General features: G+C 49.2%; 1 protein-coding gene across 9 annotated transcripts in view; it reads left to right on the top strand.

Moving 5' to 3' along the window:
* GCN1 (GCN1 activator of EIF2AK4) overlaps positions 1–15,162 on the top strand; it is a 59,036-nt gene that overhangs the window by 5,315 nt on the left and 38,559 nt on the right. For 7 of the 9 annotated variants that reach the window (XM_036353423.1, XM_036353424.1, XM_036353422.1 and 4 more), the window contains exons 3-15: positions 3,974–4,037; positions 4,572–4,703; positions 5,156–5,264; positions 8,278–8,376; positions 8,475–8,609; positions 9,350–9,418; positions 9,543–9,651; positions 10,253–10,327; positions 10,587–10,715; positions 11,224–11,274; positions 11,602–11,700; positions 11,910–12,083; positions 13,776–13,928. In XM_036353423.1, coding sequence (XP_036209316.1) covers positions 3,974–4,037; positions 4,572–4,703; positions 5,156–5,264; positions 8,278–8,376; positions 8,475–8,609; positions 9,350–9,418; positions 9,543–9,651; positions 10,253–10,327; positions 10,587–10,715; positions 11,224–11,274; positions 11,602–11,700; positions 11,910–12,083; positions 13,776–13,928 — 1,398 coding nt within the window. Of the gene's footprint in view, positions 1–3,973; positions 4,038–4,571; positions 4,704–4,734; positions 4,889–5,155; positions 5,265–5,742; positions 6,350–8,277; positions 8,377–8,474; positions 8,610–9,349; positions 9,419–9,542; positions 9,652–10,252; positions 10,328–10,586; positions 10,716–11,223; positions 11,275–11,601; positions 11,701–11,909; positions 12,084–13,775; positions 13,929–15,162 lie in introns of those variants that run through there. The other 2 variants (XM_036353425.1, XM_036353426.1) reach the window with 2 other exon arrangements.

Below are 15,162 nucleotides of genomic sequence, written 5' to 3'. Positions count from 1 at the left end.
CCACCCACTGTCCTCATCCATAGGTGCACGATTTTTGTCCAGTCTCTTCCCGCATCTCCCACACCCCTTTCCCCCCCAGGAATAGTCAGTCCATTCCCTTTCTATGTCCCTGATTCTATTATAATCAACAGTTCATTCTGTTCATCAGATTATTTATTCACTTGATTCTTAGATTCACTTGTTGATAGATGCATATTTGTTGTTCATAATTTGTATCTTTACCTTTTTCTTCCTCTTCCCCTTCTTTTTTTTTTTTTTTTTTTTTTTTTTTTTATATGTATATATATATATATATATATTTTTTAAATATATTTTATTGATTTTTTACAGAGAGGAAGAGAGAGAGATAGAGAGTCAGAAACATCGATGAGAGAGAAACATCGATCAGCTGCCTCCTGCACATCCCCCACTGGGGAAGTGCCCACAACCCAGGTACATGCCCTTGACCGGAATCGAACCCGGGACCCTTCAGTCCGCAGGCCGACGCTCTATCCACTGAGCCAAACCGGTTTCGGCCTCTTCCCCTTCTTAAAGGATACCTTTCAGCATTTCATATAATCCTGATTTGGTGGTGATGAACTCCTTTAGCTTTTCCTTATCTGTGAAGCTCTTTATCTGACCTTCAATTCTGAATGATAGCTTTGCTGGATAAAGTAATCTTGGTTGTAGGTTCTTGGTATTCATCACTTTGAATATTTCTTGCCACTCCCTTCTGGCCTGCAAAGTTTCTGTTGAGAAATCAGCTGACAGTCGTATGGGTATTCCCTTGTAGGTAACTGAGTTTCTTTCTCTTGCTGTTTTTAAGATTCTCTCTTTATCTTTTGCTCTTGGCATTTTAATTATGATGTGTCTTGGTGTGGTCCTCTTTGGATTCCTTTTGTTTGGGGTTCTCCGCGCTTCTTGGACCTGTAAGTCCATTTCTTTCACCAGGTGGGGGAAGTTTTCTGTCATTATTTCTTCAAATAGGTTTTCAATATCTTGCTCTCTCTCATCTTCTGGCACCCCTATAATTCTGATGTTGGTACGCTTGAAGCTGTCCCAGAGGCTCCTTACACTATCCTCGCATTTTTGGATTCTTTTTTCATTTTGCTTTTCCGGTTGGGTGTTTTTTGCTTCCTCGCATTTCAAATCATTGACTTGATTCTTGCGCTCCTCTGGTCTGCTGTCGGGAGTCTGTATAATATTCGTTATTTCAGTCTGTGTATGCTTAATTTCTAGTTGGTTCCCCAATATAAGATCGAGGGTCTTATTAGTTTTCTTGTAGATCTCATTAAGTTTATCGGCGGCTTCTAAACAGTTCTTGAGAGACCTTAAAAGTGTGGTTCTGAACTCTATATCTTCCATTGACAATTTTGTCCTGTTTCTTTGTCTCCGCATTTTGTTATGCTTCCTTGGTGCACCCCCTAGTGGTCTTTGTTCGCAGTCTTATAGTTAAATCTTGATTGTAGCTAATTCCAGGGAGGGTTTGACCTCCAGGCCAAGTGGCTATGAGAATCAGCTGTGTCAGCAGTGAGAGCACTTCTGTCCTCTAGGGAGGTGCTAATCTGGCATTTGCCTGAGGCTATCCGGCAAATGCCTGTGTGCAGGGCTTGGGCGGGGCGGGTCGCACAGGATCAACAGGGTGGGCCGGAGAGAGCAGTTATGGCGGCTCTCAGTCCTGTCCCCAGGGGCTCTGCCTCTCTGAGTCCCAGCACCCGCTGCAAAGCTCAGAGAGAAAGCTTCACTCGCTCTGACTGAAGCCAGACAGTCCCGCTTCTCCCGTTTGAGTCTGGGTCCCTAAAGACTCGCCCGGATCTGGAGCTCAGAGTCTGCGACTCCCTCCCGATTGAAAACTCCAACCGCGCCCTCCGCCGCCAGCCCGCTCCGCGCACTCCGCACCTCAGAATTTGACTTCAGCACTGCGCCTCCTCTGAGTGTCCCTATGCGTTTCTCTTTCCTCCTAGTTGTAGGACTTCCACTCAGCCAGCGTTCCTGTGGTTCTGGGTGATGTCCCTTCCGTTTTTTGGTTTCACTTTTGAAGTAGTTGTTCAAAGCAGCTAACTCCAGCGTTAACCTATGCCGCCATCTTGGTTCTCCGAGCTATTTATCCTGTACACATCTTCTGAACTCTCGTGGCTGCCCCACTGCTGGCTGACTGCTGAATACTACACTTTCCCATTTTATGGAGTAAGGAGTTCGATGGGTATGGGTAAAGTTCATGAACTTATAAGATCTTTTAGGGGAGAATTTACTCTTCATTCACCCTGAAATTCTATTGTTCAGGGTGAATTATATTTGTAAAATATTTTCTAGTCCTTGATATGCAAGCTGATTGTGGGAAGTTAACTACTCCCACACAAAATGGTTAGTTCTCAATTTTCTAATTTTCTGAGTATAAGCAGGAGCCATTGCAAAGTGGTCATTATTCTGGCCTCTCCTTGTGTTAGGGTAGCAGGTAACAAGTGAGTTAACTAAAGGTGGGTGAGGATATTTCCAGCCAGGTGGAGGAGTTGAAGACTTTCTCAGAGCAGTCTGACTCTAGATGCTGTTGGTCAGCATGGCTCAGCCCAGCCTGCCCCGAGGCCCCTGATACTCACCTCAGTCCTGCCTTCTTGTACTTGAACCCTGACACTCGCTGATGGAACCTCTCCTGTGCCTGATCTTTCCAGTCACGGGCCTCGAGTGCAGCAGCCAGTAATGGGCTCGGCTCTGGGGTCAGACGGGCTCATCCACTTACAGGCTGTGTGACCTGGTTCAAGCTACTCAACCCGTCTGAGCCTGACTCCTTGCTTTGAGCCTGGCAGTAGCAGTAGTGCCTCCCTCACAGGGTTGGTGTGAGGCGTGAGTGAGCAGAACATGTATGGATGGTTCTTAACGCAGTGCCTGGCCAGCTTTGGTAAGCTCCCGGTGTATAGTAGCTGTTATTACTGTTCTCTGAGCTGCAGCCTGTCTCTGACCCTGTGATTCTTTTCCTCGGTTACTGAAATAGCCCCAAATCCAGTGGCACAGGACAGTGTTCTGGGCCGGGGGCCTGGGTCCCTGCCCCTTCATTTCCCCTTCATCATGCGGGTCCCTGAAGTGTGGGCCTCCTGCTCTCGGTGCCCCCCACGTTAGCCTGTCTCACACTGCAGCTCACATTCCCCCTCCCCACACCCCCTTCTCCTTCTCATCTGCGTGCTTCAGTCTGGCATGCAGAGCCTGTCCCAGGTCAGCTTTCCATTAGTGAGCACTAGTGTTCAATCAAAGTCTCTTTCACTCAGCTGGCCTGCTTGGTTTCCTGTGTCTTGGTTTCTTCGTCTTAAAATCACAGCACCCATCTCATGGGGGTTAAATAGGTTAATGTGTGGGGAGTGCTTAGAGCAGGACCTGGCACTTTGGAGTGTTGGGTGTTGTTAATCCTCCTCCTGTGTCCGCAACAGGCATTGTGCAGTCTTGCCCCTGTGCTTAACTCCACTCAGCACGGACATCCCTTTCCATTTCCCCATAGCCTCCTAATCTATTAGGCCAAGCGTCTGTCTCCTTAAAACCTTCAGAAACCACCCCGGGTACAGATGCTCCCTTTTCTATCCCTCCTAGTATGTTAATTTTTGTGCCAGGTTATAAAACTGTTTGTTAGAATATACCTAAAGAAAATGCACTTAGCATAAGCGGACAGCTCACTGAGTGGTCGCAAACGAAGCACACTGTGTAACCAGCACCCGATGCAGAAGCAGACTAGTCCCAGCACGCTAGCACCTCCACTGAGCAGCATGGTCCGTTTCGAGGCTACTGTATTGCCTTAGTTTTATTCATTTAACACATGTCCACCTGCGAGCTTTTCTGTACCATGTGTTTTCCTAACGTCCTGTTCGTCATTGTTTTTTCCTCTTGGGAATTTTCTTTCAAATGAACAGGGAGTGTCCAGTGGGCAGAGATCATGTCTGACAATGCTTGGCTCAAGCAGGTGTTCACGAAGTAGTTTTCATTGACTGGTCTGTGTAATCTTTGGTTTCAGATCTGCCAGAGGGAGCAGTGAAAGGGCTCTGCAAGTTATTCTGCTTGACTCTGCATCGATACAGGTGACTCCCAGCCAAAGGCCTAGTGTCCGGAGCACTTTGTGCAGAGAGGTGGTGGTGGAGGGGAGTGGTTAGAGCCCAGGATGTAGAGCCTAATTGCCTGGGTCCAGTCTGGGCTGTGTCACATCCTAGCTGTTGGATCCCAGGCAAGTTACTTAACCTCTCTGTGCCTCAGTTTCCTCATCTGCAGATGGGATGATGCTATTACCAACCTCATAGGTGGTGGTTAGAAAGTGTGAAGTGCCTGCCATGCTATGAGTGCATCAGCCATGCACACAAAAGCCTTGGCCTCGTTTGAGGCCCATAGTGTTTCTTAAACGTAGGTGTTGTCCTTACAGCTTTAGTGGCTCATTTGCCCTTATTAGCTACTTCCAGAATTCCTGGAGGCAGTAGATTTATCTAGTTATTTCCTCATCCCATCATCTATGATCCTCTGGAATACAGTGCAGCCCGATTTTCCCGAGAACTGAGCCTAAGCTGCCCCCCCCCCCCCCCCCCCCGCCCACATACTCACTCATCACCTCATTCCTCCCCTAGAGATGCAGCCTCCCGCAGAGCCCTGCAGGCAGCCATCCAGCAGTTGGCTGAGGCCCAGCCGGAAGCCACTGCTAAGAACCTTCTGCACTCTCTGCAGTCTTCAGGGATTGGCTCCAAGGCCGGTGTCCCCAGGTAAGTTTTAAAGTTGGTGGCCCACAGGGGGTCGATGGAGTCCTATTCAAGAGAATCTAGTGCTGGTGAGCTGCATTGAGCAGGTGTCAGCATGCCTGTCCCTTTCTCCTTTGCAGCTCTGAATGGTGCCGGCAGTCTGCCTTCTGAATGGAGGGAGGAGCCAGGCTGGCAGGAGGGGAAACCAGGTGCCCAGCAGGCAGGGAATGGGGGAAACCATCTTTTTCTTTTTGTTTTATAGTTGTGTGTGCAAAAAGATGGTCGTTTGGCTGAGGAGGCCTGCACTCTGTCCTGAATTGTCACAGATGGTTTCTGGGGAGCTGGTTTCAAGCTCTGCCCAGTTGTAGATCAAGGGAGGATCCTACATGCCTAGCAGGGCCTTGTAGTGGCCATTTGTCCTTAAGATGGAGGCTGCTCTGCACTCACCTCTTGCCTGCCTCTCCTCCCCTCTGTAGTAAGAGCAGCGGCTCGGCCGCCCTGCTGGCCCTGTCCTGGACCTGCCTCCTGGTGCGCACCGTCTTTCCCTCGAGAGCCAAGCGGCAGGGGGACGTCTGGAACAAGCTGGTAGGTTCCTCCTCTTTGGAGTCGTGGTCAGCTCTGCACAGAGTTGGGGCATGTTCAGGCACATTCTCTGTACAACGTGCTCTTGGTGCTGGTGACCAGGCACGTGGAATTGTCCTGAGGTGTGTGACCTTGGTGGATGGGCATGAGAGCAACACAATAACCTTCATCTGTTTGAATCATTTTGTTTTTAAGCATTTCTTTCCCTGTGTTTGGATTTCAGTGTTGAATGGGCTAATAGAATGGAATTCTTGTCAAGTGTTTTGGTCCTTAAGTTCTCTCCTTTCTTCTTCTTCTTCTTCTTTTTTTTTTGTTTGTTAATCCTCACCCAGGGATTTTTTTCCATTGATCTTTTTAGAGAGAGTGGAGGGTAAGGGGGAGTGGCGGGGAGAAAGAAAATCGATGAAAGAGAACCATCAACATTGATTGGCTGCCTCCTGCATCCCCCACAACCACCCCTACCCCACCGTTGGGGATTGAGCCCACAGCCTGGGCATGTGCCCTGACTGGGAATTGAACTGGCGACCTCCTGCTGCATAGGTCAACACTCAACCACTGAGCCACACCAGCTGGGCTAGGCGGTTCTCTTGAATGTCTAGCTATTCTTAGAAGAAGGCAAGAGGAATGGACTTACAGTTTAGTGAAAAGGAGTCTGAGAAGTCTGGTGTGGATCTCAATCTTGACCATGAGATTTGGCCAAGTACTCTAAGCTTGTTTCCTCACCTGCAAAATGGGAAAAAGTACCACCCACCCTATCCATCTCAAAGAATTGTCATGAAGATGGGCTCAGACCAGGTGTGGAGAAACTTAGGGCCATGCACATAAAGGCCAAGTGGCCTCAGTAGTGAGACATATTGATGCCTTGTCCTTGGGAGGTTCCCCACCACACTGCTGGGGTGACCGTGGAATGGCCGTCGGTAAGGATTAAAGGGTAGGAACACTGAAGCCTCTCAGGTGGTGGATGTGCTGGACTTGAACTCCCTTCAGAATGTGGGTTTCATTGTTAACAAAAGGCCTCCTTACAAGATGGGGCATCATGGGCTCCCTCCTTGGCTCATCTGCAGTGAGGCTTAGAACCATTATCCAAGGTGAGTATGCCCGTGAGTTGGTCAGTGGGAGAGGTTAACCCGGAATGTTGTGTTTATGGGGCAGAATGTGTCAGGAGCTTGAGACCATGTTTAATTTTTCGGTGTCTTGAATCCTTTGCTCGTTGCCGATGTTTACAAATTGTAATTCATTCAGTTGCTCAGCTCCTTGGGGGCCTCCTAGGGCAGCGGTTGCCAAGCTTCCGGACCTCACGGACCACCAGTGGTCCACGGACCACCGGTTGGCGACCGCTGTCCTAGGGGCTGGGTACTTGGGGTGCCGCAGGGGATGTGACAGAGGACCTTGCTCTCTTAGAATTCTGCTCTTGTGGAGAGAGCAGATGACAGTGTGTAAAGTCATGCCGCAGAAAAGTAGGTGGGAGGAGACGGTGTGGTGGGGGGTGATGGTGGGAGGAGGCCTCTCAGAAGAGGTGTCATTTGAGCAGAGACCCTAAGGCTGTGAGAGACAAACCAAGCCCAGGTCCAGGTTAGAGCATTCCAGGAAGAGGGAACAGCAATACAGTTCTGAATGCAATATCAGCAAGCTTATTATTTTAATTAAAATTTAAATTAAAATTCTTTTTAATTAAAGCAATAAATGGTTCAAAGTTCAACAAGCATAGAAGGATATACTGGTTTCATTCCCAGCTCTTTTCCCTGCCACGTGGGACCCCTCTATTAAGAGTTTCTTATGTTCCAAAGTCAAAGTTAACAGAAAAAAAAAAGAGTTCCTTATGTGTGTAGATATGTTCTTTTTTTTCAATCCTCACCTGAGGATATTTTTCCATTGATTTTCAGAGAGAGTGAAAGAAATATCGATGTGAGAGAAACACATCTATTGGTTGCCTTCTGCATGTACCCCAACCAGGTCCTGTGCCGGGGAGGAGCCTGCAACCTAGGTACATGCCCTTGACTGGAATCAAACCTGGGACCCTTCGGTCCGCAGGCCAGCGCTCTATCCACTGAGCCGAACCAGCTGGGGCATGTGGATATATTTGTATATATGACCAGATAGATTTTATACCACTGGTAATGTAGATCACTTGTTTCTTTTTAATCAGTCTTGGAATTTGTTTCAGAGTAGTACATAGTTTTTACATCCAGAGTTCTTTGTTCTGTATGACTGTTTATTAATCCTTTATATAAGTAGATCTGTGAATGCCCTCTTGATGGGCATTTATGATGTTTACAATCTTTTACTGTTATAAAAACACGTTGCAGTGAATAACCTTGTACAGATGCCATTTTGTACACATGCACGTGGAATTTGGCGCACTTCTTAAGCATTCCCTTTTTCTCAGGGTGGCAGGTCACTGCTCACCAGTGTCCTTGGCATTTGAGGCACATGAAGTCTCTTTGAGGTGTTTTTAGTTGAGTACGTGTTCTGTGCTTCGTTCTGGATTGTCCAGTGAGCTCCGCACTGGCTGGATCTTCTTACTGGTGGGTCTTCCTCTTCTGTATCCACAGTGCCTAGCATAGTGCCTGCCATTTAGTCAGTGTTCAGTAAGCATTTGTGGAATAAATACAGTAAAAGTTGAGGCAGATAAATATATAAAAGAGGATTCTTGTTCTTTTCCTCCGTGGAACTGAACTTCTCTGGAATTATATATTCATTTGTGTGTTTATTTGTTTAATACCCTTTTCTTCCTCTTGACTATAAGGTACATGAAAGCAAGGGACCATGCCTGTCTTGGTCTCCATGTATTTTCATTGTTTGACTCATAGTGGGCGCTCAACAAATATTTATCAAGGAAGTGCTTGAGTGAACAGATGTAATTCCAGAGGGGTGGAGGGCTGGAGGCCAGTGGGAGAGGCCTAGTGGAGAGGAGCCCAGGATTTGGCAGGCCTGACGAAGGTCTTGGCCAAGCTGGGAGGCCGTGAGACCTCCATCCCGTTTCACATCCTGACCTGAGCCCCTCCTGTCCTGGCAGGTGGAGGTGCAGTGCCTGCTCCTGCTGGAGGTGCTGGGTGGCTCCCACAAACATGCCGTGGATGGTGCCGTGAAAATGCTCACCAAGCTGTGGAAGGAGGTGACAGGAGGCAGCAGGGGGTGGTGGGCATTGCTTCTTCTGTGCCACCCCCAGGCCCTCATCATCATCATTACCTGCTTTACATGTTTCTTCCTCAGAACCCCAGCCTGGTGGAACAGTACTTAGCAGCCATTCTCAGCCTAGAACCCAACCAGAACTATGCAGGCATGCTGGGGCTGCTGGTGCAGTTCTGCACGAGCCACAAGGAGATGGACGTGGTCAACCAGCACAAGGCAAGTGGACTCACTGGAAGGGAGGCGGGGGAACTGGATTGGTCCTGTTGGCCCCAGCTGCTCGCCTTGTCTGGAGCTTGTTGGCTTTCTCACTCAGGACCCTGGCCACTCGCCATGATATGTGAACTTTGAGAAGTTGGAAAGTTTTTGTTCCATGTCTGGTTTGGGGAGAATCCTGGCATAGTTTTGCGATGATAGCCTGTTCATGCAGTCATTCATTCTCCCACAGCTGAGCAGCTGCCATGTGCCAAACACTGTGCCAGGTGTTGGGGATGCAGTGGTGAGCACGGAGCTGCGATCCCTGCCATGGTTATATCTGTGATAAGCACTACAGAGGGAAAATGCAGGAAGCCATGATACTCTGTAACTGGGGACCTTACTTAGATTATGGGTCAGGGAACACATCTCTAATGAAGGAACCTAAACAGTGAATAAGCCTTAGCAAGGTCGGGAGGTGAGAAAGCATTTTGGGCAGAGAAAGCAGTCTGTGGGAGGAGGCCAGTGGGGTTGGAGAGTCTTGAGTGGGGTAGGGACTTGTGAGATATAGCCGGTCGGCCGGGTCGCAGGCAGGCCTTGTGAGCCATGCCAAGGACTTGGGACTGCGGTACCTCTTTGCTTGACACTGAAATTTGGGGCACTGGTTTGTATTATTTTTGGAGACACTCCCACTAGAGGGACCTCACAGGCCAGGGATGAGCTACTCAGAATGTCAGGGTCTCACCAGGTCTTTGTGTCTCCAGAGCGCCTTGCTGGGTTTTTATGTGAAGAACATCCTGATGAGCAAAGTGAAGCCTCAGAAGTATCTATTGGTGAGTGAGCGGTGGGGCTTACTCCCCCGGGCAAGCTCAGCCCCACTCTCAGTTCTGTGGCTCAGAGCTGTCCTGATTCTCGGTCTGTTCACGTGAGGCTGCGCCTGACTCCTTCTCCTTCTAGGATAGCTGTGCCCCTCTGCTCCGATACATGTCCCACTCGGAATTTAAGGATCTGATACTGCCCACCATCCAGAAGTCCCTACTGAGGAGTCCAGAGAACGTTATTGAAAGTAGGTTGTTGCCAGACGGGGCAGTGGGAGGGAGACGGTGCCTGATAAGCAGCATCCCTGACACTTGGCTGCAGGCAGCGTTGGGAGTCGGGTGAGGGATGTGTTCACTGTTTTCCTCATTGGGACTTTGGGAGAGAGATAAGGGACCCTTTCAGAATATGTTGAAAGTCACGGTCCTCTTCTATAAGAAAGCACAGAAGTGTATCGGCTTCGAATACTGCATACAGTTTTAGAAGTCCAAGAACCTTCTGGAGACCATTCAAGTTAAGAACCTCTGCTCTAGGTAGTTTGAACTTGGTGTGGAGGTGGCACTTGAAACCACAGGAGATGAGGGTTGAGTCTCTTGTCTTTATTGATCTTGCTGAAAGGTGTAGGTAGAATGCTAGAGGGACACTTTTTTGCTGATTGGGATGGGGCAGTGTACAGCTTTGCAGCAGAGCTTTGGGGCAAAGGTGTGACCACTCAGGTGGCCATAAAGAGATGAAGAGTAGTCACAGTTCTGTGCATCTAGACAGCAGTCCGGGTGGTATTTGTGGGGAGCAGGCCAAAAATGGGTGTTATCTCTGTGACTGACATGGTCAGTACTTTCTGTCCCCCTAAGCTATCTCCGGTCTGCTGGCATCAGTGACTCTCGACCTCAGCCAGTATGCCCTGGACATCGTGAAAGGCCTGGCTGGTGAGTATCCCGACCCCTCCCAGCCCCTAGAAGGGCACCTGGGGTTTTGGTTGTACTTGTCCCAGTTATGATAGAAACAGGTAAGGGGACAGCTCAGGGTAGAAATGAGGCTTTACCCTAAACTGCACTTGCATAGTTTCTTCCCTGAGATCCTTTGTGAGAGCTAGAGCTAGGGGTGAAGAGTCGGGAATATGGGAAAGACAAAGATAAAAGCCTGGATCCTCAGCAGCTTCTGAGCAGCGGCTGTCTGTGTGTCCAGGTCAGCTGAGGTCCAACAGTCCCCGCCTGATGGACGAGGCGGTGCTGGCGCTGCAGAACCTGGCCCGGCAGTGCAGTGACTCCTCCGCGATGGAAGCCGTGACCAGGCACCTGTTCGCTATCCTCGGAGGTGAGCAAGTCTTTGTGGCCATGGGTGATTTTTAAATGTTTTTCTTGACATTTTTTCTGTTTCTCAGATTTTCTCTAAGAATCTTTTTTTAGGGGGAAAAAGCTAGTAAATATTATTTTAAACACAGCTCCACAATAGGCTGCTTCTGGAATCAGAAGGTACATCTTTTTTTTTTAATATATATATTTTTATTTATTTCAGAGAGGAAGGGAGGGGGGAGAGAGAGAGAGAGAGAGAGAGAGAGAGAGAGAGAGAGAGAAACATCAATGATGAGATAGAATCATTGATCGACTGCCTTCTGCACGCCCTCTCCTGGGGATCGAGCCTGCAAGCCAGGCATGTGCCCTTGACTGGAATTGAACCCGGGATTCTTCAGTCTGCAGGCTGATGCTCTATCCACTGAGCCAACCCAGCTAGGGCCAGAAGCTACACCGTGATATCACGCACATGGTCCCCTTGGGAAAGGTGGCAGATGTGAATTTTGAATCTTTGCCATCTCTCCTTTCAGGCTCGGAGGGAAAGCTAACGGTTGTAGCCCAGAAGACCAGCGTCCTCTCAGGTACAGAGTTTCTCCACAGGTCCTGGGAGGTGGTGGGAGATGAGGTGTAAGTAACTGTTAGGGGAGGAGAGTCCTTCTTTGGACCTTGACTCCTCTGACATCCTGGGACATCCCAGCGTGGCTCCCAGGACTGCTGCCTGCCTCCCTGGCATGCGGGCCCTGTTGAAGTCCAGCGGGAGGCCTGGCTTCTGCAGAGGGGATGGAAGGAGGGCCAGTGATAGCCAGAGGAGAGGCATGGCTGCTGGGGAGGAGGGCAGCCGCAGGAAGGCTCCTGTGTTGGTGGTTTTGTGGTGGCGAGGAGTTGAGCGGGGGTCTCCTGCCTTCTAGGGATTGGGAGTGTCAGTCATCACGTGGTGTCCGGGCCTTCCAGTCAAGTCCTGAATGGGGCCGTGGCTGAGCTGTTCATCCCGTTCCTCCAGCAAGAAGGTAATTCTGTGCAGTATGGTGAGGATCGTGTGGACCCGTGCTTGACCCGCTATTCACAATCAGAGCTGCCATGAGCCCCTCCTGAAGGCACACCTGCCCGCAGCGCCGCCGCTCCCGCTGCCTTGTACTCTTGCTTGCTTTCTGTGCTGCCAGCCATGATTCGATGCAGGTGTGAGATGTTGGACTGACTGGACTTCTGCTTGCCCTAGTTCACGAAGGCACCTTGGTGCACGCCGTCTCTGTCCTGGCTCTCTGGTGTAACCGCTTCACCACGGAGGTGCCCAAGAAGCTCACCGAATGGTTCAAGAAAGCCTCCAGCCTTAAAACCTCCACCTCCGCAGTGAGGCACGCCTACCTGCAGTGCATGCTGGCCTGCTTCCGAGGTGAGAGCTTCCCCGTCCCGCAGGCAGGTGACCTAGTTTTTAGGGCATCATTACTGCTTCAGGCTTTCCCTTTGGTCCAGCTTATGTTTGTGTTATTTCTTCCTGAGCCTCTGGGAGCACCAGCTCAGTCTGCATAACAAATTCTGGCTTCTCCCTCCTATTAGACCAGGGGTGGGCAAACTTCTTGACTCGAGGGCCACAATGGGTTCTTAAACTGGACCGGAGGGCCGGAACAAAAGCATGGATGGAGTGTTTGTGTGAACTAATATAAATTCAAAGTAAACATCATTACATAAAAGGGTACAGTCTTTTTTTTTTTTTTTTTAGTTTTATTCATTTCAAACGGGCTGGATTCGGCCCATGGGCCGTAGTTTGCCCACGTCTGCATTACACCTTTAAGGACAAAGTTTTATTCCAGGAGGACCCAGAACCAGAACCTGACACTATATTTCTGAAATCATGGAGGAATGATTTTGATGGGACTGCTTTAAAAGGTGCAGTTTATATAAACTTTACTCTTTGCCCACAAGCCCTGCCCTTGCTTCAGTGCTGACCAACCTGTTATTGGGCACGGGCATCCACCTCCTTCCCAAACAGCTAGGGGAAACTTTCCAATCTGTATAGCAGCTTGACCTCCAGGTAAAAATCTCTAATATTGGTTTCCGCCTCTAAGATAGGCTTATATTTCTTTTTTTGAAAGTTTGAACAGGGATGAGCTGTATTTAAAGAAACCTCTGGGACCTTAGCAGATTTTGCTCAGTGGATAGAGCATCGGCCTGCAGACTGAAGGGTCCCTGGTTCAATTCCAGTCAAGGGCACATGACCGGGTTGTGGGCTTGATCCCCAGTAGGGTGTGTGCAGGAGGCAGCCAATCAATGATTCTGTCTCATCATTGATGTTTCTGTCTCTCTCTCCCTCTCCCTTCCTCTCTTGAAATCAATAAAAATATATTAAAAAAAGAAACATCTGGGAGATTCCAGAGCCACCTCTAGAGAGGGGATGTTCATTTGTCAGTTGCAATTTTGCTGCATTGATCAGCCTTGATTTGAGATTGAGCAGAGACTTGTTTAGCTTAGTCTCTTCAGCTTGAGCTAGTTCTGCTCTATGCTTTTAAAATCAACATAATGAACCTTTGAAATAAACATTTCTTGGATTCAAGTCCATGACATCATCTGGATGAAATACTTGTTTCATTATGAAATGTTCAGCTATGCCAGTTTAGTACTTACACAGGTTTAGCTATAGGTTTTATGGATTTCTACTTCTTTTTTTAAAGTGGGCTTAGTTCACTGGTCAATAGTTTGGTTCTAGTTTTGGAATTTGGGTCCAGAGGTCATCTGGTATGGGGAAAGAGCCCTGGAAACAAATGGGTAGGCTTGAGGTTGGCCCTGGCTCTCTCTCAGACCAGCTGTGTGGCTTTGGGCAACTCACTTAACCTCTCTCGGTCTGTTTCTTTATCCATCAAATAAATAGCTGCACTGTTGGGTTAGTAAGGATCCTCCTAGCTCTAACTCGAAGTTTGTGGAGTTTGATGGAAGCCCAGGTTCTGATTCCAGTTCTTCCTGGTATTTCACAAGGTAGCTGAGGGGTTCAGTTAGCCACTTCAGACCTGGGTGGGTGACTCCTTCCTTGAGTAGCTTGTCACTCCCAAGAGTTAGGGTGCTCCGTAAGGTGCTGGTGCTCTCTCCACAGGTGACACGCTGCTGCAGGCCCTGGACTTACTACCCTTGCTCATCCAGACAGTGGAGAAGGCAGCTTCCCAAAGCACTCAGGTCCCCACCGTCACCGAAGGTGTTGCCGCAGCCTTGCTGCTCTCGAAGCTTTCAGTGGCCGACTCCCAGGCTGGTAAGAGTCAAGAGATGTCCAGGAAGGTCGCAGACAGTGGTCTCTTTCTAAAGAGTCCTTGGGAGGAGTGTTTTGATGCTTAGGATTTTATAGGCTCAGTTTGGCCACTCACTGAATTGGGTCAGCCACACGGCAGCTTGTCATCTGCTGGGATGAGCCTAAGAGTCACGTTGGGTGATGGGAATTCAGCGAGGGCCTCCATCACTGTCCTCCAAGCTGTGGCCCCAATGCTCTGGGACGGGCTCTTGTAGATAATGCCCAGGCTAACGTGGGTTTAGTCGTGGGACTTTTTTAAAAAATTGGTTATACATTCATACAGTGTACCATGGAAAGCTTCCCTTTAGCCAGCCCGTCTTCTAGCCACTAAGTTCCCCTCGCTGGGCAGTATTACCAGTTTCATCTTGTCAATTTGTCATTGATCAAACACGCTGGGTACATGCTGTACTAGTATATGCCACGCTATGTACTAAACATAACTTGGAAAAATTTGCAAATGAGTACAACAAAAAGAGCCTTCCCATTCTTTTTTGGACTACATGGTATTCCGTGCTTTCTTTAGTTTACCTTCTACTCTGCATGCAGACATGCCTGAACTTACTCCTGTGGTTGGGAACGGAGCTCAGCTCTCTTCTTAAAGTGTTGTGTGCCATCTGTGTACATGCCAAGGCACTGGGCTCCCTGGGGGGATGACCTCGCTTCAGCAAATATCAGGCTGTTCACTCTAGTGGGAGAGAGGAGATGCAAAAAGATGTCTGTCATTTCAAGCAAAATGTGGCATTAATGCTGTTTTGAAGGAGGGATTGCTTTTAGTTTAGGATTGGGTATCAGAAAAGGCTTTATAAAGGAGGGAGCATTAGAACTAGGGCCTGGAAGGCCAGGAGGGACTTCACCCACTGGACGGGAATAGTCCAGTGTGGGCTCAGACCAGCCCTAGTCAGGGAAGGGCAAAGAAAGCCCCATGTGTGAACCTCAAGCCTTTCGCCTGGCGCAGACCAGGTGGGAATTCCAGATGGGAGGCAGCTCGTCTGGGCTCCCGTGGGCCGCAGGCAGCCACGGAAGGCTTTCATGCGGGCGGTGATACCGGAAGGACTGGTCTGTTATCAGGCCAGGGAGGGCAGAGAGCCTCGCAGTGACCTGTTCCTGTTAGCCAAGCAGCCCGGCAGCTTCAGGATGGGGGGACCAGCCCTGGGGGACTGGTAAGTTGTGCCAACAGGTGACCTTTTGTTCCTGGCAG

This window comes from Myotis myotis, unplaced genomic scaffold (genome assembly GCF_014108235.1).
Source record: "Myotis myotis isolate mMyoMyo1 unplaced genomic scaffold, mMyoMyo1.p scaffold_m19_p_20, whole genome shotgun sequence".
NCBI lineage: Eukaryota > Metazoa > Chordata > Mammalia > Chiroptera > Vespertilionidae > Myotis > Myotis myotis.
The sequence above is the reverse complement of the archived record's forward strand: the minus strand, read 5'-3'. Positions and strand labels throughout refer to the sequence as shown.